At 52.2% G+C, this 26,220-nt stretch overlaps 1 protein-coding gene across 1 annotated transcript in view; it reads left to right on the forward strand.

Annotated features, from left to right (window-relative positions):
• UCK2 (uridine-cytidine kinase 2) overlaps window positions 1–26,220 on the forward strand; it is a 58,786-nt gene that overhangs the window by 25,688 nt on the left and 6,878 nt on the right. Inside the window, exons 2-5 of the mRNA XM_066371398.1 lie at window positions 18,958–19,117; window positions 19,881–19,977; window positions 20,655–20,797; window positions 26,069–26,166. Of these exons, the coding sequence (XP_066227495.1) occupies window positions 18,958–19,117; window positions 19,881–19,977; window positions 20,655–20,797; window positions 26,069–26,166 (498 nt within the window). The remainder of the gene's footprint in view (window positions 1–18,957; window positions 19,118–19,880; window positions 19,978–20,654; window positions 20,798–26,068; window positions 26,167–26,220) is intronic.

The raw sequence follows: 26,220 nt of genomic DNA on the forward strand, positions 1-26,220 counted from the left end.
CTGAGTCTGCCCTCGCTCGCCTGCTGCAAGGTGTGCAATCTCGCCCTTTTCCCATCATCTCTGTAAAGTGAGGAGGGGCTTTCTGTGGCACCCAGCGACTAAGAGAATAAAATGTGGAAATACTCCAGGTATGAAAATGTTAAAAAAAAATTTTTTTTTATTGATTGATTTTATTAGAGGGGAATGGAGAGAGAGAAAGGAAGAGAAATACGGTTTGTTGTTCTACCATCTATGTATTTATTGGTCAAATCTTGCATGTGCCCCTGACCGGGAATTGAACCTGCCACCTTGGTGTATCGGGCAACACTTCAACCAACTGACCTACCCTGCCAGGGCTGAAAATGTTCTGAAACCTTAAAGAACTACCTATGGGAAAGTGATGGTGTCTTCCAGTGTGGAAGGATTATGTATCAGATTCCAACAGAGGGTAACGCTGAGGCTCAGAGAGTAACCCCTTCCCCAGCTCACAGCTCGCAGACGGCCTCGCCGGGACTAGAAGCTTCTCTTTGAAACCTGGTCTCCACTGGGGATACCGTTGACTGTGTTAAGTGTCTGTTGCGTGCCTATAATTTGGCATTTTAGATGTTGGGTGAGTTTTAGCTGTTATCTTTAATATTTTTTCCCCTAAGTAACTTGTCATGAGCTTTCAAGGCATTGAGCTCTTTTTAAAAAATATGTATATATTTTAATGCCCACCCTAAGTTTTTTGTCTTAACTTCTTAGTTGCCATGCCTGGGTATATTGATCTTGCAACTGGCCAGAGGAAAACAGACTTGAAATGACTTCAGTAACGGGAACAAGTTGTGACATGTGGCAGCTGTGTTTCGTTGGCCAGGTGGCGATTCAATGGCTAACCTTCTAACGCCGCAGCTCGTGGGAGCTGGAAAGTGTTGACGGATAAGTTAATCAGAGAACACGTCCCGGGTCCAGTGTCGCTCCTTTGGCTGCTGCAGATGTCAACTGGGACTGGGATTTAGAGCCTGAGAATCGGGGATCTGCGTGCAGTGCCGCCCTCGCCGGCGTGGGGGTCGACTTTGTAACGGGGATGCGCTGACAGACGAGACTGGGAAGGTGATCCCCCCCTCACGCTCCGTGGCTTTCCGCTCCGCACAGGGAATGTGTTTGGGGGCTGGGGACGCACGCTCTCTCACACCTGCTGTCTCAGGTGCCCCGGAGGTCACCCCTTGCCGCGGGTGGCGGGCCTCTTCCCTCCCGCACAGCGGTGCCGAACCCTGTTCTCTCTCTGCATCCTGGTTTCAGCCGAGCCACTGGGCTCTGTCAGCATTGTAGGCAAGCTGTGGTGCGAAGTGCTGGTTGTGTCCTGTGTACCTGGCACACAAAGATGAGTCAGGCCATGGCAGAGGGCAGGTGACTGATGTGAGCGATAACAGTGCAGTGAGTGAGGGACGTGATGTGGGACGCAGAACGTGGTGGGAGCAAACACTCAGAGGAGCCGTCATTGCTGGGTGGGCGGGCGGGTGGGTGGAGGGGTCCGGGGAGGCAGGCAATGGCAGGCGCTGATGGAACCAGACAGGGAGGGTGAGTGGGAGGGAGTCGGCCAGATTGGAAAGGGGGTGGGGGCGTGCTGGGTGGCGTTGCAGACGTTCCCGGAGGGCTGGGAACAGCATGTGCGTGCTCACCCGGGTACGTGCAGGCTGAGAGGCAGGAGCATCCGGTCACAGCCAGCTTGACAGCCCCATGTGCCAAGAGAGGCATTTGAATGGCAGCCCAGGGCCGCCGTGCGCCACCTGTCCCTCACCTGCAGCTCCCGCTGTCGCTGGCTGTCCTGCTGGTCCCTCGTCCTGTCCCTCCCCGTCTCTCCCACCCCCGGTTTTGCCTCAGGCTGTCCGTGTCTTTCTCCCACATGAACTGGCCAGATACCCCGTCCCCAGACGAGGTTTCCCTAGGTCCGTGTCTGCTGGAGGGATCAGAGGGTGGTGCTGGATGATTTTGGAGAGCCTCGGCCTCAGGAAATTAGCCCTCTGAGTCACGGTGAGCTTGGTAGGGGGTGGGAGACAGGTTGGTCCCTCCAGGCCATCACAGGAGCCACGAGTTGGGATCTGTCAGGTCTGCGCGTGAGGTGGGCGTGTGAGGCACCACTGATCTGCACGGAGTGTCCCAGCCCCTGCCAGGTGTGCATCAGCATAAACTGGCCAGTTGAGTTCCCTCCTGAGGCGTGAGTTCTTGGGAGGCTCAGAGAAGTTAAGAAACCTGCTCTGAGGTTGCTCAGCCGATAAGAGGAGGAGCCAAGGGTTCAGCCGTGGCCTGTCCAGCTCTCCCTGCCTGCTGCACCCCCTGCAGGGCTCTGTGGGTCCACGGGTAGCCCCCTGCGTACCAGGCAGAGCGCGGCCACAGTTCCCCGCCTGCACCCTGGCAACCTTGCCCGCGTGAGCTCAGCTCTGCTGCTCGGATAGGCCTGGGAACTTGTTCCCCGGAGAGTGTGGCCAAGTCTGGGAAGGTTATGCCAGGCCTTGCCGCAGAAGTGTCTGGGCCTGTCACGGAATCTGCCCAGTCAGCAGCACCTGCTCCGAATGCCCGTTGTGTGGGGTTCCAGGTGAGGGCTGACGCTCGGCTGCAGGAGACTCCGGGACCACAGTGCCTGTGCTCCCAGGGATGTTCCTCTCCTTCCGTGTCTCCCAGATGTTCCCAGTTGGCCAGGCCAGCCGCCCGCCCCTCAGATGAATTTCTGATGGGGCAATGGTCACACCCGGAGTACCAGGCATTCCTGCATGTTCTAAGCTGCGAAAGCGACTGTGGGAGCCAGGGCTGTTGTCATACCGCCTTCCTGAGGCCTGGAGGGGCTTTGTTAGCCAAGCGAGCATCGGAAGCCGGAATCATGGGTCCGGCATGACCCAGGTGACTCAGGTTATCTAGGTGGGCCCCTCTGGGTCAGTCCCCACCAACTGGGCTGCTTTCTGTGGCTGACAACATGTTGACTAACTGTTTTGAAAAATGAAAAAGATAAAAACAGTTCACTGAGCTGTGACACATAGGACCACGTTCTCCGCGTGTACTTTGAACTTTCCGGGAGGAGTGCTCCAGGCGGGTGCCATCCTCCCGTCCTCGCCCTTGGCTGCTCAGCCCGGGGGTGGTGGCCGACACCAGCAGGTGCCCCTGAACTGTCTGGAGAAGGAGCCCCTGCCTGGGGTCCAGAGCCAGCATCTCCCTCCGTGTTGGAAGCTCTTGGCCTCCATCCTTAGCTGCTGTCTGAACTGGTTAACCACAAAGGGTCCCAGGTCTGTGCGACGAGTGTCTTTTGCCCTCTGGGCCCGGGCCTCTGAACCTGCCCCTGCATCGCAGACCTCACAGCATCCTGTTAACAGGATTGGAAGTGAGAGCATCTCCCCCAACTTGGATTTGCCGCCTTCCTGTCCACTGTGCCTCGTCCAGGGCAGCAGGCCTCTCTGTAGCCCCTGGCTCCTCCTCTGCGAGTTGCTGGGTGGACTGAGGGCTTCTGCCTTCCTGGCACTGGCACCAGCCCTGGCCCGTGTTGCTGTGGGACAGACCTCCCCTCCTGGGCTTTCACGGGCACCGCAGCCATTCCTTAACTGCATCAGGCCTGTCCCCCTGCGGGGTGGGCTGGTGACATTCTCTGTTGTTCTCGTCTGTCTGGGGGCTCTGTGGACCACCTGCGTTTCCAGATCAGCGTCTTAGTTCTCCTTTTCCCCCCCACTGTTGTCCCTGGCTTCCCCAGGCTATCCTGAAGGCTCCTCACCACCCTTGAGCTGCCGTTTTCTCTGCTGAAGTCTTTCTACTGCTGTCGGATGAAAAGGGACAGTGCTCTCAGCCTCTGGCTGCCTCTCTGCCGTCTTGCGTAATGTTTACGTGGAGTCAGTTCTTATCTAATGCCTGTTCACCTTCCTTTCTTCCGGGTTGGTTAGGATCCTTGGGATCATGATGACAAACCCCAGGAGAGTCTGGACTGAGTTTGTAGGATCCTCCTTAATGTTCTCATACCTTACCTGGTGTGAGCAGGTACCTGAAACTGCTTTGTGTTTAATAAAAAAATAAAAAATCAGTCAAGGGAAAAAAGAGCAACTTGTCAAATATGATGTGGGTTTTACAGCAGTGAAATGAGTTAGCTGCAGTTTGCTGAATGGGTAGTACATGTCTGGAAGGTGGCATCCCCTAATCTGGCCACTTGACATGGGGGAAACCAAGGCTGGAGAGGGGGGGACACCCGGCCACATTTGGATTCCAACCCAGATCTGTGTACCTCAAGCCTGTTTTTTCTTCACTGTGCTGTCCTGCCTCCCGGGAAATACATCCGTGCCACTTGGATACTTTCAGTAAATGACGTGCTCGTTTTCAGTGTGCTGACTAAGAATTGTCAGGTGGCCCCTGGGAGATAGGAAGGGGGGGTGGCTACTGGAGGCCTCATCTGTTTTTATCCTTAACGACTCCCCCCTGGAAGGTCCTCGCTTATTGAAAAGAAAGCCCTCCTCACAGCCTCAGTAGGAATCCTCATGAAAGGCTTGACCGAGAACATGCAGGAGTTGCCTCTTTTGTGCACCCGTCAGCCCTCTGTTCATGCATGTCGTCCCTTCTCCGTTTTGCCTTCCTCTGGAGGAGGTCTCAGACGAGACAATTCTCGGAAGTGAGACCGTCACCTGGGCTTCGAGCGTCTCTTCCTGCCTTGGCACAAATACTCCCCCCAAGAGTGGCGTTGCCTTTGCCAGGACAGCGAGGGCCAGAGACCTCTGTGGGGCTGTCGTCTGGCCATGTCCCCACTGCTTAGCCGGGGCAAGTATCAGCCAGGGGCAAATGCAGATGCCTGGAGGCCGAGCTTCCCCTGGACCCTCGCGATTAGCACGCTTCAGACTGATAGCCTGCTTTTGATACCAGCACTTGGGAAAACTTCCTTTTAGGGAAACTAGATTGAAATGTCTTCCGTGCAGCCCTTTGTTTCCGTATGGGGTGGTGAATGGATGGAATGGAGACTCGGGTCACTTTAACTGCCTGCATAGTACTCACCAGATGGCTGCTGGCCACCCACTTGAGAGCTGGCCAGTTGGGGTGCAGTTTTTGCTCACAGGTCCCGGATTGTTGCTGAGTGGCCATGACAAGACACACACAACTTTATATGAGGATAAAACTCATGGTGCCCTGCCCTCTGTTTCACTTGAAGTCTGGAAGAAAAGCTTCCCAGATTTGGGCGTAAAAAATGAAGAGAAGATGACGTATAATCGAGGTACTCTCTGTGTAGAAAGAGCAAAGCTCGGTTTCAACCAGGGACCTTGACGGGTCATTGGCTACAGACCTGGTTCCGTCTGGTTCTCAGCTGCCCAGCCGGATCGGGAACATGGGAAACCTGTAATCGTGCACGCAACCCCTGTGGGCCCGAGGGAAGAAGTGGGCTGCTTGCTACTGAGGTGTCCACTCGGAGGGCCGCTCTGTCCTGCCTGTCGCCCGGGTGTCCCGGAGACCCACTTTGCAGGTGGGCCCTGAGAGCAGAGGAGTGTGCGCTTCAGGGCACCTGTCTGGGGATGCACAGGAAACCAGAGGGGCCGAGGGGTTTGGAGTGAAGTGCTGAAGGGGGTGGGAGGTGGGAGGTGATGTGTTGCAGATCAGCCACACGGGCCGTTTCCCCTGAGGGGCAGGAAGGCAAACCCTGCAGAAACAGAGGTCTGTTTCCTCAAATGCCCGTGTTAACTCACATGTACTGGTTCCTTCGGGCTTGAGAGTGGAGCGCTGATGTTTTTCTCTGTTCCCACGTCATCGGCAGCATGGGTTACTTCGATGTAAGAAGCTGTGCTGGGGATCTAATCCTCACTCATTCCTGTGGAGAACTGTGTTCTCGTGTTCACACAGTCCATCAGCCTTCAGGTGGCCCACAGGGTCAATAAGTTGGGGCTTTTTGTAAAGAAGGAAACACTGTTTTCAAGACAGGGCCTTCTGTGGGGTTAAAAGAGGTCACCACGGGAACCAGATGCTAAAAAGCGTGCTCACAGTTCGTCTTGGACTTAACCCTTAGGGTGGTGGAGCCTGAATAACCTCCAACAGGGTGCTGTGGAAATCCGGGGCTCTCAGTAAGTTCTGGTGTGCCGTCTGGCCTGCTCCGTGGTAAGGCTTAGTTTTGGAGAGGTCTATAGAAAGCGTGTAAGGTGTGTATCGGTTATGTGTGTATTTGTTAAATGGGACAGTCACCTACGTGGGTTATAAAAATGTCATGTTGTTTATTTTTTAATATGCCCTGCCTTGTTTTTCCAACAACCAGGTAAAGTGACCCCACACATCGGGGTCTTGGATCTGCCACCTGTTTTTGTTGCCTTCTTTTGGCTTTTGTTGGGGCCGGATGCACGGTGCCAAATGAAAATAGGAAACCACAGAATTTTTTCCATCTCCACCCGAGCACACCCTGCCCTAATGAGGATGGAGTGGAAGCCTCCCAACATGCACTGCTTTCCCTCTTAGTGGTCATTCTTAAAGAATGTAAATAGACTGATTTAAAAAAAAAGTAATAATAACATTTCAGAAATGAATGTCACCTTATTTGTATAGGTATCGGTAACTTGCATATGGGGCTGAGCCTTTTTCTGCTTGAGCCTTGTCATTTGGTGTATAAGTCATGACTAGAATGGTATAACGAAGAAGAAAAAGGATGTATGTTTTCTTTACCCAGATCTAACCATTGTTAAAACTAGGATACTTCTTTTTTTTGTTTTGTTCTGTTTTGTTTTAGAGAGAGAGGGATGGACAGGAAGGGAGAGAGATGAGAAGCATCAATTCTTTGTTGTGGCACCTTAGTTGCTCATTGATTGTTTTCTTGCATGTGACTTGACTAGGGGGGCTCCAGCCGAGCCAGTGACTGTGGGCTCAAGCCAGTGACCATAGGGCCATATGTATGATCCCACACTCAAGATAGTGAGCCCCCACTCAAGCTGGCAACCTTGGAGTTTTGAACCTGGGTCCTCAGCATCCCAGGCCAACGCTCTGTCCACTGCACCACTGTGTGGTCAGACGGGGTAGTTCTTTCGGAACTTTCATATGGATACATTCATAGGATTTACTTTGTTTTTGGACAGAATTGAGGGGGGAAAAACTAGTTTTGTGTTCTAGGTTTTGAGACTCAATTCTGAGCATCTTCCCATCTTACCAAATACATTTGCAGACATGACTTGATAGCAATGTAACATTTTATATGCAGAGTACCAAGATTTGTATAATAAATCCCATCGCCTTCTTTGTTGATGATGTAGTTGTCATCAACATTTTTTTTTTTTTTGCAATGATGGCCGTCTTCATAGGTTTTTAATGATTCCTTTTTCATGATTTCCTTAGAATAAATCACTAGTAGTTGAGTTGTTGGGGGAAAGGATGAGCATTTTTTACACTTGCCTAATTGTGGGCGGAATCCTTGGCACTCGCCGCGGGACAGCTGGGTCCCAGATGCCATGAGGTGCTGTACACAGCTAGTTGCTCCTCACGGGATTTGCCCTTGCTTGGTTTGGGGGGGCAGCATTGGTGTTCGTTCTCACTCCATCCTTCCTATGTATTCCTTACATTTCTCATGTAAAAAGATCGACCTGTGTTATAGAGTCTTTTTCACCTCTCTCCCACTCAGAAAGGTGAACCTCAACTCTCCGTTTTTTTTCATTAGGAAATGCTTCCAACAAAAGGTCCACCCCAAGAAAACAGAACACCTAGGTGATATGCAGGGACCCTCTGAGAAAGCCTGGGGGAGGAAGGTGGTGGGTAACTAGGGTGACTGCTCTGTAATGACTAAGCACAGCGCACTCATCCAATCAGACCGCTTCCATCAGGTACACTCATCCAATCAGACTGCTTTCATCAGGCACACTTATCCAATCAGCCTGGTTCCATCAGTCACACTCATCCAATCAGACTGCTTTCATCAGGTACACTCATCCAGTCAGATCACTTTCATTAGGTACACTCATCCATTCAATCAGGTCACTTCCGTCAGTCACCCTCATCCAATCAGGCTGCTTCTATCAGTTACACTCCTCCAGTCAGGCTGCTTCCATTGGTCACACTCATACAATCAGACTGCTTCGCTTCTATCAGTAGTGGCACATTTTTTCTTAAAGATTTTATTTTTTAATTTCTTCTTTTGAGAGAGAGAGAGAGAGAGAGAGAAAGAAAGAAAGGCAGTGGGGAGGAGTGGGAAGCATCAGCTCATAGTAGTACATAGTAGTACTTGCTTCTTGTATGTGCCTTAACCAGGCAAGCCTGGGGTGTTGAACCGGCGACCTCAGTGTTCCAGGTCAATGCTCTATCCCAGGGGTCGTCAAACTTTTTATAAAAACCACCCACTTTTGCAGTGCTGGTCAACCTAGTCCCTACCACCCACTGGTGGGTGTTTCAGCTTTCTTGGTGGGTGTAGCAGAGCAACCAAACGGTGCCACGATTGGCCCACCATGAGAGTTGGAACGCCCGCTAGTGGGCGGTAGGGACCAGGTTGACCAGCACTGCAAAAGTGGGCGTTTTTTATAAAAAGTTTGACGACCCCTATCCGCTGTGCCGCCACAGGCCAGGCTCACCATGGTTCTTGATTCCATGAAGGCGTGAGGCCAAGCATAATGCTTCCCGCCCAGTCAGGACAATGATCCAGTCCTCCTTCACTGACCTGGCTTTGTAACAGGGACTTGGTGTACAGCTGTGGACTAAGAAGAGCCCAAAACTGAGTGGCTGGCCAGTACAGGACACAGGGAGGCAGGGGGCGTGGGTAGGGGCGAGGGTGCATTGGAGGAGCAGTCTTTCAAGTCTTTCTGTATGAGTCTTCCGGGAAGAGGACGTTTACTCTGGGATATGCTGTGCTTTTACTGTGTGTTAGGGAGTCCCACCTCCTAAGAGCTTGGCTTGAACTTGGTAACTAATAATGCAAGCTCCTTTTTTAAAAAAAATTTTTTTATTAGGTCTTTGTTAACCAGGAATTTGATTTTTATAGCTGAGAAAAGGGTTTTTATGACAGGATCTCTCTCTTCATTCTCTTTTCCCCCTACTTCCTCCTCATGGTTTCAGGTGTGACTTGTTGGCACTCTGAACCGGAACTGGGAGACGTCTCTGCCTATAGAAATAGGACGTAGGCTCAATAGACTTTTATTGAGGGCTTGGCCCTGGGATAAGCTGGACAAAGATTAACGTGATAACATCCTTGTCCTTGACGTGTGTAGTTTAGTGGAGGAGAGGAGAGTCGTAATGTAAACAGAATTGTTTTATTGTGGTAAAAATATCCTTCGCATACACCAATGGAACGAACCATTTTTAAGTGCCCAGTTCTGAGGCCTTACGTACCCTCACATTGTTGTATACAAGTGTCACCACCATCCTTCTCCAGAACTTTTTTGTCTTCTCCAACTTAAACTCTGGGTTTACTGAACAATAACTTCTCATTCTCCCCTCACGTGGACCCTGCAGACCACCACCCTTCTGCTTTTGGTCTCTGTGGATTTCACTGCCTCTAGGGGCCCTTAAATAAAGTGGAGTCTCACGGTATTGGTCCTTTTGTGACTGCCTTATTTTATTTGGCTTAATTCCTTGAAGAATTATCTCAAGGTTCATCCACATTATAGTCTGTGTCAAAATTTCCTCCCTGTTCAGGGTGACTAGATACCCACTGTATGGGGTAGACCACTTTTGGTCTACCCATTCATCTTCGTCAGTAGACACTTAGGTTGCTTCCATGTTTTGGCTTTTGTGAATGATGGTCCTGTGAACCATGGTGGACAGTAATCTGTTCCTTGCATTCCGTTCTTTTGGGTTATCTCTGTAACTGGAATCCCTAGATCAGTGGTCGTCAACCTGGTCCTTACCGCCCACTAGTGGTAGTCAACCTGGTAGTCAACCAGCTTTCATGGTGGGCAGTAGCGGAGCAACCAAAGTATAAATAAAAAGGTAGATTTAACTATAGTAAATTGTTTTATAAAGATTTATTCTGCCAAACTTAGCGAAAATCCAACATAAAGTACATGGCAAGTAATTATTATTATATGCTTTAACTTGCTATAACTTTGCTTTATAAATTTTATAAAGTAAAGTTACTTCCCTACTTTATAAATCACCATTATTGTGGAACCGGTGGGCAGTTAGAAAATTTTACTAACAACAGAGATACAAAAGTGGGCGGTAGGTATAAAAAGGTTGACTACCCCTGCCCTAGATCATATGGTGGGACTGTGTTTAAATTTTTGAGGAATCATTCACTGTACTGTTTTCCACAGTGGCCACACCATTTTACATTCTCACCAGCAGCACACAGGGTTTTGATTTCTCCACATCCTCACTGACCCTTGTGATTTTATTTTCTTCTGTAAAAAATTATTGATTGATTGATTTTTAGAGAGAGGAGGGAGAGAGATAAAAACTGATTTGTTGTTCCACTTATTTATGCACTCATTGGATGATTCTTTTTTTTTTTTACAGAGACAGAGAGTGAGTCAGAGAGAGGGATAGACAGGGACAGACAGGAACAGAGAGAAATGAGAAGCATCAATCATTAGTTTTTTGTTGCGACACCTTAGTTGTTCATTGATTGCTTTCTCATATGTGCCTTGACTGCGGGCCTTCAGCAGACTGAGTAACCCCTTGCTCGTGCCAGCGACCTTGGGTCCAAGCTCGTAGCTTTGCTCAAACCAGATGAGCCCGCGCTCAAGCTGGCGACCTTGAGGTTTTAAAACCTGGGTCCTCCGCATCCAGTCCAATCCTCTATCCTCTGCATCACTGCCTGGTCAGGCTGGATGATTCTTTTATGTGTCCTGACCCAGGAATCCAACCCACAACCTTGGCGTATTGGGACACTGCTCTAACTAACTGAGCTACTCTGGCTAGGGTGTAACCTTTGTGATTTTTGTGTTTTTCTTCTTACAACAGCCATCCTACTGGGTGCCAAGAGGTAGCACAGTGGGGTTTTGATTTGCATTCCTAGTGATAAGCGGATGCTGAGCATCTTTTCATGTGCTTATGGACCATTTACATATATTCTTGGGAGAAATATCAGCTCAAGTCTTGCCTATTTTTTAATCGGGCTTTATTTTTGTTGAGGTGTAGGAGTTCTTTATGGATTTCTATCCAGTATGATTCAGTGATTTTTTCAACCACCAGTCCATGGACTGCTACTGGTCCATCAGAAATTTCATACTGGTCCACGAAAGAGTTAACCACCCTGACATTGTATGAAGATCATAGGCCCAATGACCTTAGTCGAACTTGCCTTATGCTTAGGGTGATGTTTGCCTTAGCGATCCCTGAAATAATTCTTCTATATCACTGGTCTCCAAGTGTAAAAGGTTGAAAACCACTGTGATAATGTGGTTTGCAAACATTTTTTCTCCCACCACTTAGGTTGTTTCTTTACTGTGTTGCTGGTGTCCTTTGATGCACACGAGTTTTTAATTTTGAAGTCCCATCTTATTTATTTTTCTTTTGTTCCCTGTGGTTTGGGTATCCTGTCCAAGAAATCACTGCCAAGTCCAATGACACGATGCTTTCCTCCTCTGTTTTCGTCTAAGTCTCATAGTTTCAGCTCTTAGGTTTAGGCCTCTGATCCATTTTGAGTTAATTTTTATACACTGGGTCAGATGTACAGTTCCAGGTTCACTTTTTAATTTTTTTGAGGGGGGAGGGGAACTTGTGGCTATCCAGTTTTCCCAGAACGGAGTTGTTAAAGGTAATTTTACTATACCAAAGGCAATGTTTAGCGGCTACCCATAGAAGTTCCTGAGCTGCAGTCCCTGGCACGATGGTGCTGTCTGGCTGGTGCAGGAGGAAGAGGCCCCTATCCTCTTCTGCACTGTGGACAGACAGACAGACATACAGCCCCGCAGGAACCTTCCAGAGCAGAACCTTATATGCCCTGTTTCCTAGAAATCTATGCAGGAACTGTTTCAGGTTGAGGTCGAGGGAAGGCTTGCTTGGGCTGACATTTCCCATGAGTCTTTAGTTTGTGGTGCTTTTGGTATATGTGTGCGCTTATTTTAGCTATTGGTCACGGTCGAGAGAGTGACCAAGATTTCCTTTTCACACCACTCACAGAACACCCTGCCTGGGCTGTTTCAAAGAAATGTGACTTTGCACATGGCCATCACGGGCGGCGTGCTCCTCAGGGGCCCACAGGTTCCTGTTCTCACACCGGTGCCACGAGCCCAATTCCTTGCACGGTGCCGCTCTGGGACTCTGGGACTGAGAGGGTTGCAAGTGCATCCTGCCTCCTTCCGGATGAACTCCAGAGGGAGCAGCTGCGGGTCCGTCTGTGATCCTTTGTGTGTGTGCACAGGAAGCTCAGTCCAGCCCACTTCGTTAGATCTCATTTCCGTTCCGTTGCTGCTCTCTGAGCTCCCGGGTGTCAGGCCCCGTGGGTAGGGGCAGCAGCTGCTGGATGGGTGCCCTCTGCTGGCCCTCCTTTGATCTGGTCGGGGTCTTGGGCAGCGACACAGCAAAGAGAGGATGAGAGGGGTCCCTGGGGGACAGAGACGAAAGGGGGAGTGTATTATAAATTTCTGCTTGCGAAAGTCTTTTTCTAAATGTAACAAAAGCATTACAAGGCTACTAATCCATTTAACTACAACAATAAAAGTTTTCTTCAGGAAACATTAAAGTACAAAAGACAGTTAACTGGGGGGAAATTGTGATGCAAATGAGAAACAGCCAGGTTTCTTGACGTGTGTGTGTGTGTGTGTGTGTGTGTGTGTGTGTGTGTGTGTGTGTATTAAGAAAGACCAATAACAGAAAGCTGAGGATTGGGTATCTACAGACTGGTTGCAGAGGAAGAAAAGGAGAAAGCTTTGTAGAATATGAAAATGTTTATCCTTCCTTAAAATAGGCAAATCAAACAGATGGGCAGCCTTAAGTCCGATATTATTAAGGGTACGATGAGATGGGTGGATGGAAACCACTGATGATGGGAGCTCCCTGACCGTGTGTGTGGACATCTTAATGTAGATGCTTTGTTCTCACAGACCCACTACCAGAAGTGTATCTGCCAGATCTGTACACACACCCTTGCCTAAATCTTGTATTAAAAAATGTTGGGCACAGTTTAAAAGCCCATCAGAGGAGGGATAGTCTGTTTCCTTTGAAGGAGGAATACTGAACAGTTCTGGAAACAGGGCTCTTAACCTGTGCTGATGGAGTGAATAACCTTTGGGCACTAGCGTGAACCGAGGCACAGACAGCATTGTGTTAGAGTCTGTGTGTGACGTGTATGCCTCCTCGTGTTTTATATGTGGCGACCACCTCTGAGAGGAGGGTGTGCCTGAGCTGGACACGGAGTCTTCCAGGGAGCCAGAAAGATAGGACGCGGGGTGACAAAGAGATGGGCTTGGTCCTCTGTGCCTTTTCAGTTTTATGCCCTGTTGGCAGTAGTGCCTCTTGAAAAGCTAACAGCCCTGAAAAGGGTAATAGAAATAAGTCAGTTGAAAGACGAAGGTCGGAACTATAAAAATTAAGAAACCTGAATTTCAGCTTGGGGTCTAGATCACCAGAATGTCACAGTGAAACCAAAGCACAGGATTCTGAGCTGGAGAGAGGGTGCGCCGTTCTGCGCGGTTTTCTAGGCACAAGGAAAAATAAAAAGGAAGGGTGCAGATCACAAAGAAGTCCTCGGCGGAGTTGCAGAGTAAACAGCTCCCCAGTGGGACTGGATCCGGGAACTGTTTCTATGAATGGAGATGTAAGTCATCTTAGAGAACAGCATTATTTGTTTTGAACATGGATCTTGTGTTAGGCACAATCTTTTTATTGTTGTTGGGTTTTGTGGGGTTTTTTTTCCCCGAATTGAGAAGCAGGGAGGCAGACTCCCGCATATGCCCAACCGGGGATCCACCCGGCATGCCTACCAGGGGGCAAAACTCTGCCATCTGGAGCGTTGCTCTGCTGCAACCAGAGCGATTCTAGCGCCTGAGGCGGAGGCCACGGAGCCATCCTCAGCTCCTGGGCCAACTTTGCTCCAGTGGAGCCTTGGCTGTGGGAGGAGAAGAGAGAGAGAGGAAGGAGAGGGGGAAGGGTGGAGAAGCAGACAGGTGCTTCTCCTGTGTGTTCTGACCGGGAATCAAACCCGGGACTTCCACACGCTGGGCTGATGCTCCACCACTGAGCCAACCTGCCAGGGCCTAGGCACGGTCTTATGTATATTAATTAGCCCATCTGTGGAATGAAGATCTGTCATTACGCACAGTTGAAAAGGACAGTAACTACCCAAGGGGTTGAGTGGCCTGAGATAGGGCTGGTGTGGCTGTGGTAGCGTTGGGAGCCAAGGCAGGTCCAGTGTGGCAGCCTGATTCTGAAGAACCCGTTTTGTCTTTTAAAACGTTGTGGCAGTTGGGTAGTTTTTGTTCATCTTGCTTTTTACAGGCAAGGACAGAGAGGAGGAAGGGAGATGAGAAGTCAGCTCACAGTTGTGTCACTTTCAGTTGTTCATTGATTGCTTTCTCATGTGCCTTGACCTGGGGACTCCAGCTGAGTCAATGACCCCTTGCTCAAGTCAGCGACCTTGGGTTCAAGTCACGGCTCAAGCCAGCGGGTGACTGACTCCTTGCTCAAGCTGGTGAGCTCATGCTCAAGCCGGATGAGCCTGCGCTCAAGCCCTTGACCTCGGGGTTTCAGACTTGGGCCCTCAGTGTCCCAGGTCAGCACTTTATCCACTGCACCACTGCCTGGTCAGGCTCTGTCTTTCTTTCCTTTTTTTTTTTTAAATCTATCTTGCCCAGAAGTTCATGGGGCATGTCTGTCAAAATGCAGAACCTTTCTTGGATGGCACCTTTGCACACTTGCTACTCACTTTGAAGACCCTGGAGCACACCGCGGGCTCTAGAAACTTCTCCACTTGGAAAACAATAGGTAAAGCCCAGGTTTCTGGGTCCAGTAGAAGTCTCTAAAAATCAGTGGAGTCTGTGTGTCCTGCATGCCAATTATTAACCAGGATATTTGATAAAGGGGACACGCCTGTGTGCCAGCCGGTGATAGTGTGCGATGGGAGCGAACAGAGAAACAGCACCAGGGGGAATTCTTCCGGAAACGATGATAAAAATGGAATGATGCATTTTTGTGACGTGTCGCCTCGGGAAGAAGTAAACGTGTGCATGCACGGATGTTGAAGAAAGTGCCCCATGTGTTGGCAGTAGCTAGGACACCCACTTAGCAATGCGTGGTTTCTGGGGCTATTTGGGACCCGAGACTGGATGCCGGAATCTTCCCAGGGGAGCATTGGCTGACAACCCCTGCTATTGATGCCACAGTCAGCCGGGTTGATTGGGGAATCGAACCCTGCAGGTTCGAGCTTTGTTCCGCCAACCCCAGGGCAAATGACTGGCCTTGGTGCATATAAATTAGAGCTTTTTGAGCTGTGTGGGGAGCCACCCCTGTCGTCAGATGAGTGATGTCATGCCCCAGGGGCTATGCTGGACACTGTAGAAGTTAGGAGTGTGTTTCTTAATGATGGTGACAGGGAAAGAGAAATAGTCAGGGGTCATTGAAGTGACAATTTGTATGTAGTCCCAGAGTGTGGGAACTGGGTGGGGTCTTTCTGCGCAAGGTGTCTGGCCTTCTTACCCTGTTCACTGCAGGGCAGTGAGTTCAGGGCAGGTGTCCGCTGACATTCACCATCCGTTCCGGAGGACGGTTTGGAGGAAGAAGGGGGGAGGGTTGAGTCAGCATGCCTCACCTGGGGCCGCTGGCTATTTTTAAACCCTGGGCTGTGTGGTTTTTTTCTTCCTCTGATTCTGAAGCAGCCCTCGCAGCAGGACTGACAGCTTGGTGTGGGGTTCTGACACGTTGGGCCACATTCGTAAGGTTGCCTCTCCCTGGGGACACAGGCGGGCTGAGTTTCCCTGCTCCCAGCTGTCCAGCTGGGTTCGGCCAGGGTGTCTGTGGCGAGATCTGGAGTGGAGGGTTCTTCCCAAGAGGCTTGCTGGGGCTCACCGCCCTGTTTGCGGTCTGTTCCGTTCATTCAGTCATGTCGGAAGGGATGCAAGGGTCATAAGGATTGAGATCCTGGAATGCACACACTGGAGAGGCACAGTGGCTGGTGTCGGACGCTCGGAGACTCGTTCTCAGAGAGACATACTTCCCGGGGCAGTGTGGGAACCTGTGCGGGCTCAACAGCTGCCCTGCTGGGAATGACCTGCAGGGCGGCCTGTTGACTGCTCCCGGGGTTCCCAGATGGGAAGCGTCTGAGGAAGAGGAGGGGTCCAGGACATTCCTCAGCCCTTCTGGGGACCTGGCTGATCATGAAGCAGACTGTTGACCTGTTCTCTGAATGGCAAAGAGTTCTTTGGGCCCATAGTTACTGGGCTTTTAACAGCTGGGTTCTTTTGAATATAATCCAAAATTAGGTTTCAAATACCTGGAACAGGTAGTGTGGGCTTTTTTTTTTTTTTTTTTTTTTTTGAGAATTTATTTTTATATTTGAGAGAGAGAAGAAGGGAGGAAGAGAGAGAGAGAAGCGTTGATTTGTTATTCTACTTACTTATGCGTTTATTGGTCGACTCTTGGGTGTACCCTGACCAGGAATCGAATCCTCAGCTGTTGAGTATTGGGACAATGCTCTTAACCCAGTTACATGGCGAGGGTTCTCTTTTAGCCTTTTAATATACAAATTATTTGCCCAACTTCGGTTATGTGAAATTCTATGAAATTTCACATACACGTTGACTTTAATGATGGGATAGGACAGCACAGCACCCTATGTCTAATTCCTTCCCTGTTCTGTCTTCCTCACCCCATCCATGTTCTCTAGGTGTGGAATAAATTGATGGAAAATATTGGGGCTTCAGTTCTGGAATAGTGACGGGAATGGTGCGTTTGGAAGTTAGACCTCTGGTTTGAGATTTCATTTGTGGGACCTTGAGCCAGTCATTGAACTTGATTGATTCTCTAAGTTTGTTTCCTCACTAAAAAAAATATAGTTTAATAACATCTTGTTGTAGTGGCATTAAATGAGGTCGGGTCTTCAAAACACCGTATCACGGATGAAGAAATTATGTATTCCCTTTATGGAAGCTTTCATATGATTTTTCCTTTTCTGAAGATAACCTGATATTGACCTGGTCTTCACTGTGTATTCAGACAGCAGCCCACAGTGCTAGCTGCCTTATCAACCCTTCCTCCCAGCTGCCCCCCGTAAGGTAATGTGTTTGGGCCTTGGCCAGTTGGCTCAGCGGTAGAGCATCAGCCCAGCATGCAGGAGTCCCGGGTTCAATTGCCAGCCAGGGCACACAGGAGAAGCACCCATCTGCTTCTCCACCCTTTCCCCTCTCCTTCCTCTCTATTTCGCTCTTCTTCTACAGCCAAGGCTCCATGGGAGCAAAGTTGGCCCCGGGTGCTGAGGATGGCTCCATGGCCTCTGCCTTAGGCACTAGAATGGCTCCGGCTACAACGGAGCAACACCCCAGATGGGCAGAGCATCGCCCCCTGGTGGGCATGCCGGGTGGATCCTGGTCTGGCGCATGTGGGAGTTTGCCTCCCTGCTTCTAACTTCAGAAAAGTAAAAAAAAAAAGAAAAAACAAAAAAAGGTAATGTGTTCGAGGGGCACGGACAGGCTCTATTTGGGATACACGTTGCACCGCATATGGAGACTACTACGCAAAACTAAGCTCTGGTCAGTTTGCCCGGGAGGTGAGTTATGTGTGTATCTGGCCATTTGGGTCTGAACCCTGGCTCCACTGACCCTTGTCTCAGATGAGTGATTTATTTAACCTCTCCTTCACCTCGGTCTCCGCCATCTGTAGAATGGGCATCATAATAATTTCTATCATGTGAGGTGGTGATAAGTAAACGAGACCCTTTAAAAATGTTGAGGGGCCCAATACCTAGCCTAAGAAACTGCTTGTGGAACGTGGACTCTCATGATACAATGATTATCCTAATTTTTAATTGTGGCCAGATGTACATAACATAAAATTTACCGCCTGAACCATATATTCGGGTGTACCTTTCAGTAGATTTAGGTTCCGAGCCCTAGCATGAGACCATGTAAAAGTGAAACCATGTCCATTGCACATCCCTTCATCACCCCTGTCCCCGAGGCCCACCGGAACCCTCTAACTCCACATTTTGTTTCTGTGACTTTGATGGCTCAAGATGCCATACATATAAGGGGGATCCTCTGGTATTTTTCTTGTTGTGACTGTAATTAGGTTCAGTCTTCCCTCTCTCTGTTGTAGCATCCTGGACGCTCCCGACTGCCTACTTAAACCCTAGTCATTCATGTATCATTTCCTTTCTTACGGAAGCAGGGCACCTCAAAGCACCTTTTCCTCCATTTGAAGAAGACACCTAGGGGGAAGTGAAAGAGACATAGCCGGTGAGGGAGGGCATTAAGTCAGGAAATGACTACTCATCTGTGACAGAGTGTGGGGGCTCAGTGCCCCCCCTTCCCCGGATTGGGTGAACATTCAAACGTGCACACACCAGTGGCTCTGGGTGCCTGATTTCCCGATTTGGTGGTGACCTAGACTTTTCTGGCCCATTTTAAGCAAAACCCCCGAGGATTGAGTTTAATTGGGAATGGCTTCCCTACTCTCAGTTGGGACACCCTGAAGTTGCTATAGGCATTGTTGACGTTCATGTCCCAGGTCCCTCTGGCTCCACGTGTGTGAGCAGGCTGCCCAGTTCACTGTGAGGGTAGAGGGGGCCCAGGGTTTGTGGGCTGGAGCCTGAGGGGGCCATAGGGGTGGGATAGCAGCCAAGACTTGGCTTTTCTGTGAATCAGCTGAGCTCAGTGCTGTGCTTGCTGGTTTTGTTGCTATAAGAGAGATTGGGGTGGAGGGCGGGGAGGGAGGTGCGTGATGTCCCGTGGATGCCTACTCATGTCATGACCCTAGAGTAGCAGGTTGTGTTGTGTATGGGGACCCCGACTCCCTCCCAGCCGGCGCGCCCTCTCTTCCATCGTACACGGTGGCCAGCTCTGGCTCTTCCTCCAGAAGCTTTGGCTGCAGAGGACGTGCCTCTGCGCAGTGGGGCTGGGCACCCCTCCACTCGGTTCTCTCCTCCCCTCACAGTCCTCCGTTTGTGCGAAGATCGTGCAGCTCCTGGGGCAGAACGAGGTGGACTACCGCCAGAAGCAGGTGGTCATCCTGAGTCAGGACAGCTTCTACCGCGTCCTCACCTCGGAGCAGAAGGCCAAGGCCCTGAAGGGCCAGTTCAATTTCGATCACCCAGGTGACTTGGGGAGTCAAAGGCGTGACGTGGGTTGACGGAGGAGCTGCCTAGTCTCCCATCTGGGGCTGGATTGGTGCCTTGCAGGGTTCTGAGGGAGGGGCTCCTGTGGAAGGAGTTTTTTTTGCAACATCACAACTAAATTCTGGGGGGAGATATGTCCTGAACGAGGGTGACTTTGGGAGCCCATTACTTGAGACCGGCCACACCGACCGACCCTGGCTATCCTGTCTTCTTGGCCCTAAAGTAGCCCGTCTCGTGGTCCCCGCCACCCCACATTGTGCGGACACACGTGGGTGGGTGTTAAGCTCACGGATAAGCAGAAGGGAGATGGGCCCAGGGTGGCCGCCTGAACGACCCTTGCCCCTTCGGCTGCGGGTTCTTTAACTGTTGGAACCGGATCTTGTGGGCATGGTGCCTGCTCCCCCCGCCCCCAGGTTATGAGCAGCTTTCTGGGTTGACACGGGCCTGTGTCCAGGACAGCCGCTGGGCTGAGAGGGTGGAGGGGGGCTCTGGGCCAGGGAAGGACGGTCATGCAAGGAGAAAAGAAATCCACTTGTCAGAGCCTCCTTCATACGTTCTGAGACATTGGTTTGCATTCTGCTTTCGGTGGAAATTTGTTTACTTGTTGGGGGTGTGTGTGTAAAGGGAGGTCTGCTTCTCCAGGGTGTGAGATACAGGTTTGTAGGTATGCCCTGTGCGTGGGTAGAGGGGTTGGGAATCATTTCAAAGGGAAGAAACATTTCAGTGGTTTGGTTTCCTTCAGATGCCTTTGACAACGAACTCATCTTCAAAACTCTCAAAGAAATCACCGAAGGGAAAACCGTGCAGATTCCCGTGTATGACTTTGTCTCTCATTCCCGGTGAGTGAGTTTTTCGTGGCATCCCTGCTCCGCGGGTTCCCAGTCACTGTCCTTCCTTCGCCCCTGCCCACAGCCAGCCCTCCAGGAAGGACGGTGACAGCAGCCAGGGTGCCTCTGGGTGTACACAGCTCGGGGCATCACCTGGGCACTTCTTGGAATAGTTTAGACAAGTTACCTGAAAGGGGTGGTTCATGAAGGGGTAGCTGGAACTTCCCTCTGTCCCTCCCTCCCTCCGGCCCTTCCTCCTTCCCTTCCATGGCCACAGGGCTGGGGGAGGAGCGAGGTGGTTGGGAGGAAACCGTGAGCCTGTGTTGGAGAGTTTCCAGGATGCCAGGCCTGGGAACAATCCCTGCAGGCGTCTTCCAGACGAGGGCCTGTTTTTGTCTGTCCCATTCTCCATGCAGCAGCAGGTGTTTTTGTTCCAAGGATAAGGACGTCTGTCCTCTGTTTCTGCTTCATGGTGATGGCTCAGACCAGGCAGAGGAGACCCTCACCCTGGCTGTCACCCCCGCCCCCCCTTTGCTGGGTCCTCACTGGGGTCTGCGGGCTGTGTCGGGTTGCGTCAGCCCTGTGTGAAGTCTGAGAAGGGGGATCCCCCCGGCGCCCGGCCGTTGCTGCTGACTCCTGTCCCTCGCTGCGCCCGGCTGCTCAGCCCATCCCCTGCTCTGTGCTTGCAGGAAGGAGGAGACGGTCACCGTCTACCCCGCGGACGTGGTGCTCTTTGAGGGCATCCTGGCCTTCTACTCCCAGGAGGTGCGAGACCTGTTCCAGATGAAGCTGTTCGTGGACACCGACGCGGACACCCGGCTCTCCCGCAGAGGTGTGTGTGTGAAGCCTCCGGTGGCCCTGTCGTGGCTTGTGACAGGGCCCGGCCCCCCACTCCTCCCCGGGTCTGAAGCCATTGCCCTTCACGAGATGGCCCTGTGGCCGGCCATGTGATCCAGCTGCATCAGTTCGGTCCCAGGATGTCCTGATGCCCAACCATTTGGTGACATTTGAGAAAGTATCAGTCACTTAATGTGTCAACAAAAGAGCCTGTGAACTCACGGAGATGAAATAAGACATGAATGTTCTGGGTTTGCCGGGAAAATGTCTGGTTGGTCGATGCTCAGATCCTTGTGTGAGGGTGTCACAGGCATCATAGTCAAGACGGGAACCGTGGGTAGGACACCTGAGGCGGCAGCACCCCCCAGCTTTCTCTGGTCCCTTTGTTTCCAGAAAGCTTGAGGTTTTGTCACTGTCTTGCTGACTCCAGAGCAAAGCTGGTGGTTCCCTCAATGGGCCTCCCTGAGTGTGGTCCGGCGTCCTATAGACACAGCTGCCCATGGATTGGGAGCTGAGCCTGAATTTAGCTCTGTAGGGCGCTGAGCAGAGAGCATGGGAGGCTGCATGGAAGAGGTGGCTGGAACTCAGATGTAGTGGGGTCATAAAAGAGGCAACCCACAGAGGTGCGCAGTGCAAACTTGCACACATGTGCGCGCACACACACACAGGAGGGGGTTGTGTGAAGTTTGTTTCACTATCTGGACTACAGGCGGGCCTGTCATTGTCCTCACAGTGGGTGGGGTGTGAACAGCTGACTCGGGCTTTGCTTGGAGATGCAGGAAATGACAAGGTTGGCTCCCCCGTCACGGAGCAGCCCCTGGCAGATCAGATTTGGTGAGTTTTCCAGCTCAGAGCCTCCTGACCTCAGCGTCTGGGAAAGGTGCCTGGTTCATGAAGCAAACCCGCAGCCAGTTCAGTTCCATAGTCTGATTGCGAAAACTCCTTGTGGAACTGGCAGAGTGGGGAGAAGCGAGCCCTGGGCTTTGCCTCCCAAGTACTCCCGGGAGCCCCGCTGTTGGTTGGCGTTTGACTTCTGCTCCGGTGGGCGGGGGGTGGGTGTGTGTGGCTGGGACTGGGAGGTAGGGGTCTGGGGGGACAGAGCTCTCTGATGGAGAAGGCTGGGGGTCTGCATTCCGTCTCTGCAGACATCCAGCAGGTTTTGAGACATGGGCGGCTCTCGTGACCTCCCAGGTGCGGTTCCTTTCTGGATGCTGCTAGAAGACAGGTTGTTAGGGTCGCGACTCTGTCCAGGAGGAGTTTGGTGGCCTTTTTTGATTGAGGCCCAGCCCGACAGTCCCTCATGCACCTGCCCTAGTGCCCGGCTTACCACCTTAGATCCCAAGCCTGGGTCCTGCCTGTGTTGGCTCTGTCTCGGGTCTGTGTTAGCGTGCACGTTAAGGACACAGCGCAGCATGAGGCACGAGGGGAGTGGACTCACTCAAGTCCTGGTTCCACCGTTCAGTAGCTGGGTGACCTCGGGCAGACTCCACTTTAACTTCTCTGCACTTTGTTTTCCTGTTGGTCATCTGGCGGTGGTTGGTCCTCCCGGGACAGACGTGACACGGGAGGCGGAATGCGGGTAAAATGCCCGGCGCAGGCGGTGGTCGAGGACTGTCGGTGGTGCTGACTGTAAATCACTTGGCCCGAGGTGGTAGATGTTGTTCTGTGGGGATGGGTTCTCGGGGTTGGTGGCCCCGGGCTGGTGCCACCGTGAGTCCCGCAGGTGGCACGGAAGTGCCGGAGGAGGGGGACAAGGGCTGTCGTGGTTTTGTCCTTGGGAATCAGGTGAATCTCGGCTTTGCATCCGAGCAGATAGTTGTGGTGGAGGATGAAGACAAAATCCTCCCTTTTGTGAAGTGGGTGAAAGGTGGGGATGGTGGCCCCCTGGGGGTTCCGTGGGCTCCCCAGCCCCGCCTTCCCCATGCTGGCTTGTGTCACCCACCGGCAAGTCCCTTCCCTGGCGGTCTTACGGGACTTTTCCACCCGCTGTTTCTGCACATTCATTCTCTGTCCACGTAGGAATCTGGGCATGCCTGGCATGTGCTCTGGTTGGGAGTGTGCATGGTAACGAGGTGGGGGTGGGGGGTTAGTCAGGAGCAGCTGCTGGGCACGAGGACATTCCTGCAGACTTAGCTCCCTAGTTTTATCTGTCTTTGTGCCACCGTCTCGTGTGGGAGGGGAGTCTGCTTTTGAGTCGCGCGGCCTCCTGCCCACCCATGGGGTCCTCCTGTTACTCAGTCTCGCCTGCTGTGGATCTGAGGACCGGGAAGAACCCAGATAGGGACCTGCGACAGCTCACACCACCTTGCTGTCTCTCCTGCTGTTACTCTGTGCCCAGTTCCCATAGAGTCAGGGCGCAGCGGCCTTGATGCTCTGGTCTTTGGCTTGAGTGACCCATTTCCTCCACTGAGTCTTAAAGTGAGTTGACTCAACATTCTGTGTTTATTCCGGGTCCTTTTGCGTTGTGTCCGTGGCTTTGGCTGAGCAGAAGTAGCGCGGTGGCGTTGGAAGGGCCGAGGTGGACGCCACGCTGGAAAGGTAGGTGGGCTTGCGGTGTCCTGCCCTTGACCCGCCTCCGCCTGGGCCTGTCCTGGCACAGTCATGCTGGGTCATGGTGACAGCTGCCAGCGTGGAGTCCCTGGAGTTTGTGCTACGTGCCAAGGGCTTGTTCAGACTCTGTCCTTGGTTTGGCCCTGTGTCCCGACGGCCGAGGAGGAAGCTGTGACCTCCTGGCCTGTGCTGCCATCCTGGATGGGGGAGGCTCCCAGCCTGGTCATGGTGACAGCCCATGGAAGGACGCTGGGCAGAGGAGGTGGATGTGCCTTTAGATGTTCTGTGTTCCCAGTGTCTGGGTGACATTCTGACCCTTTCCTGTTTCCTGTTCCAGGGTAGAAACGGTAGGATGAGTCTTCCTGTCCTCCGTGTGTGTGTGTGTGTCTTCTGCTGACCCCTCCTGCACTGCACCCGACCCCCACCTTTCCAGCTGCTGTGCAGCTCCTGGCTCTCAGCTGGGCCCCCCAGTCCTGAGGCTCCCCGCCTCTGCTGTCGCCATTGTCATCACAGGAGCGCAGGCTTGTTGTGCACGAGCTCTGTGCCAGCCACTGTGCCAGAGAGCTTTGTGCCCATCACCCTGCATCCCTCAGCAACAGCTGTGTGCGGAAGGGGCCACCACTCTCCATCTGTCCTGCGGTGAGGAGATGTGAGAGTCACAGAGGTGGGGTATGCTTATCTGAGGCCGCAGAGCCCACTGTTGGGGGTGGGGGGGTCAGGACTCAACTCCGGAGCGGTTTTGCCCCCGTTGCTCTGGATGGTGGAGCAAGAAAAGCTGCGTCTGGGGTTCTGCAGAGTCAGGGTGACCTCCCTGCCTTGTCCCTGCCTGCTCCACCCTCCAGCGTGTGACAGGAAGAGCTGTCAAGTATGCAAGTCCCGGGGGCTGCAGGCGTGGGCAGATGGCAGTGTGAGCGCATGCTGGGCAAGGACGAGGTCCCTGAGGGCCAGCACAGTCCGTGGTGGGTGAGAGCAGGTCTTGTGAAACGCCTGGGTGTCGGCTCCCGCAGGGCTGTCAGCGGAGCTGCCCGGAGCAGGTGTGTTTGTTTTGTCCCTGCTCCGATAGCCTTTTGCTCCGGCTTCCTCTTCTGTGTGGCCTTTATCTGGAGACGTGTGAAAGATTGGTGACCGCTCGTGCCAGAGCTCTGGGAACTGGTGGCATGGAGCCCTATGGGACAGCTGGAGTGGCCAGGGCAGAGCCGGGGTCAGAATGCCTGACCTGTGGTGGTGCAGTGGATCAAGTGTCGACCTGGAACGTGGAGGTCACTGGTTCAAAACCCTGGGCCTGCCTGGTCAAGGCACATATGGGAGTTGATGCGTCCTGCTTCTCCCCCTTCCCTCTCTCTCTTTTATCTCTAAAATGAATAAATAAAATCTTTTAAAAAAACTTTTTTATAATGCCTCAAGGTACAGGTCATTTCCTGGCTGGAGACAGCCCGTGCTGGGCTGGGTGGGCAGTCTGAGGGGTTGTGAGGCAAGTCCTGGCCATTAGGGACCAACTAACTGTGGATCTGCGGAGCTCATGTGGAAAGGGCTCTTGGTAAACTGAGGAGCTGGGGAAAGTCGGGGATGGCAGTGGCAGTTCCTGCCTGGACTGTGGTCCTGACCACACTTGAGCCAACTGGTGTCACTGGCCCCTGGCCAGCCTGGGCCACTGCCACGATACACACCCGCTCTCCTGCCCCTGCCCGCGCGTGCGTGAACAGGATTGTCCTGTCATGGCTTTCCAGAAATCCACTCACAAGTATTCCCTGTGTTTATTGATAGTGGGTCTCACCCCACACTTGAGTCTGTAACCTGAGAACGGTTGGGAGGCGCCAGGGGCCACCGAAAGGGGGATGGATGGGATGCCAGTTTGGGGTATGGGTGGGATGAGGTGAAAGATTTCACAGCTTGTGCTACTAAGGTTTACAGTGACGTCTGCAGGGAGGGGCTGCTTTGATAGACAGACTCACCCTCCATGCCCACTGCTGAGTTTGGGGATGCAGTGGCTTGGGGAGACCAGGGAACCACGGCGGACCCAGGATTCTGGTCCCTTAGGTGGCCAGACCCTTTTCCATTTTGGATAAAAGACGCTGTTTAAAAAGGTGTTGGAACGTTTCTGAATAACACGGCCCAGGAGGAAGTGCAACGCGGGGACTCTGGCTCCATCTGGGCTGCTCCCCGGGGCCAGCCGTCATTCCCGACACCATGGCTTTCTGTTTGCAAACCTCCTCCGCATAGGAGCCAAGCGGGCATGGCCCACCTGCTTCTCCTCTGCAGGGCCTGGAGTAGGGGGTGGAGCAGGGTGAGAAAAGGTGGGCAGACACTTCAGCAGAGGGTCCTGGGACTGTGCACAGGTACAGGGGACAGTCCTGGCAACATGCCTGCTTCTCCAGGAAGCCCCGCCACCTTATGGGCCGGTCCGCCGACTGCTGTGAGCTCTCTCGCACTAGCTGGCCCCATAATGGTTCACACTGCAGCTTACTGGGTGAGGTCAAACGCTGCTTGACCCAGGAAGCCCAATGGACAATCTCTGCCTCAGAGAGCATCGTGTCGTGGCCAGACTGTACTGCTGCACGTCATAGAAATGGGACTGACTTTTCCCTAAAAGCTGCTACCGGGAGCTGCTCTTGGTCACGTCTTGGGACCCAGCGTGGGGCCCCTCTGGCCTCGTGCGAAGGCGAACACATGTTGGCTCCGGCATGATCTCTGACTCCGGTTTTTCCTTCTCTTCCAGTGCTAAGGGACATCAGCGAGAGAGGCAGGGACCTGGAGCAGATCCTTTCTCAGTACATCACTTTTGTCAAGCCCGCCTTTGAGGAGTTCTGCTTGCCGGTGAGCTGCATTCTTGGTTTGTTGTTGTTGAACGTGGAATTTAAAATTTCATCA

Source organism: Saccopteryx leptura, chromosome 2 (assembly GCF_036850995.1).
Source record: "Saccopteryx leptura isolate mSacLep1 chromosome 2, mSacLep1_pri_phased_curated, whole genome shotgun sequence".
In the NCBI taxonomy this organism is placed as follows: Eukaryota; Metazoa; Chordata; class Mammalia; order Chiroptera; family Emballonuridae; genus Saccopteryx; species Saccopteryx leptura.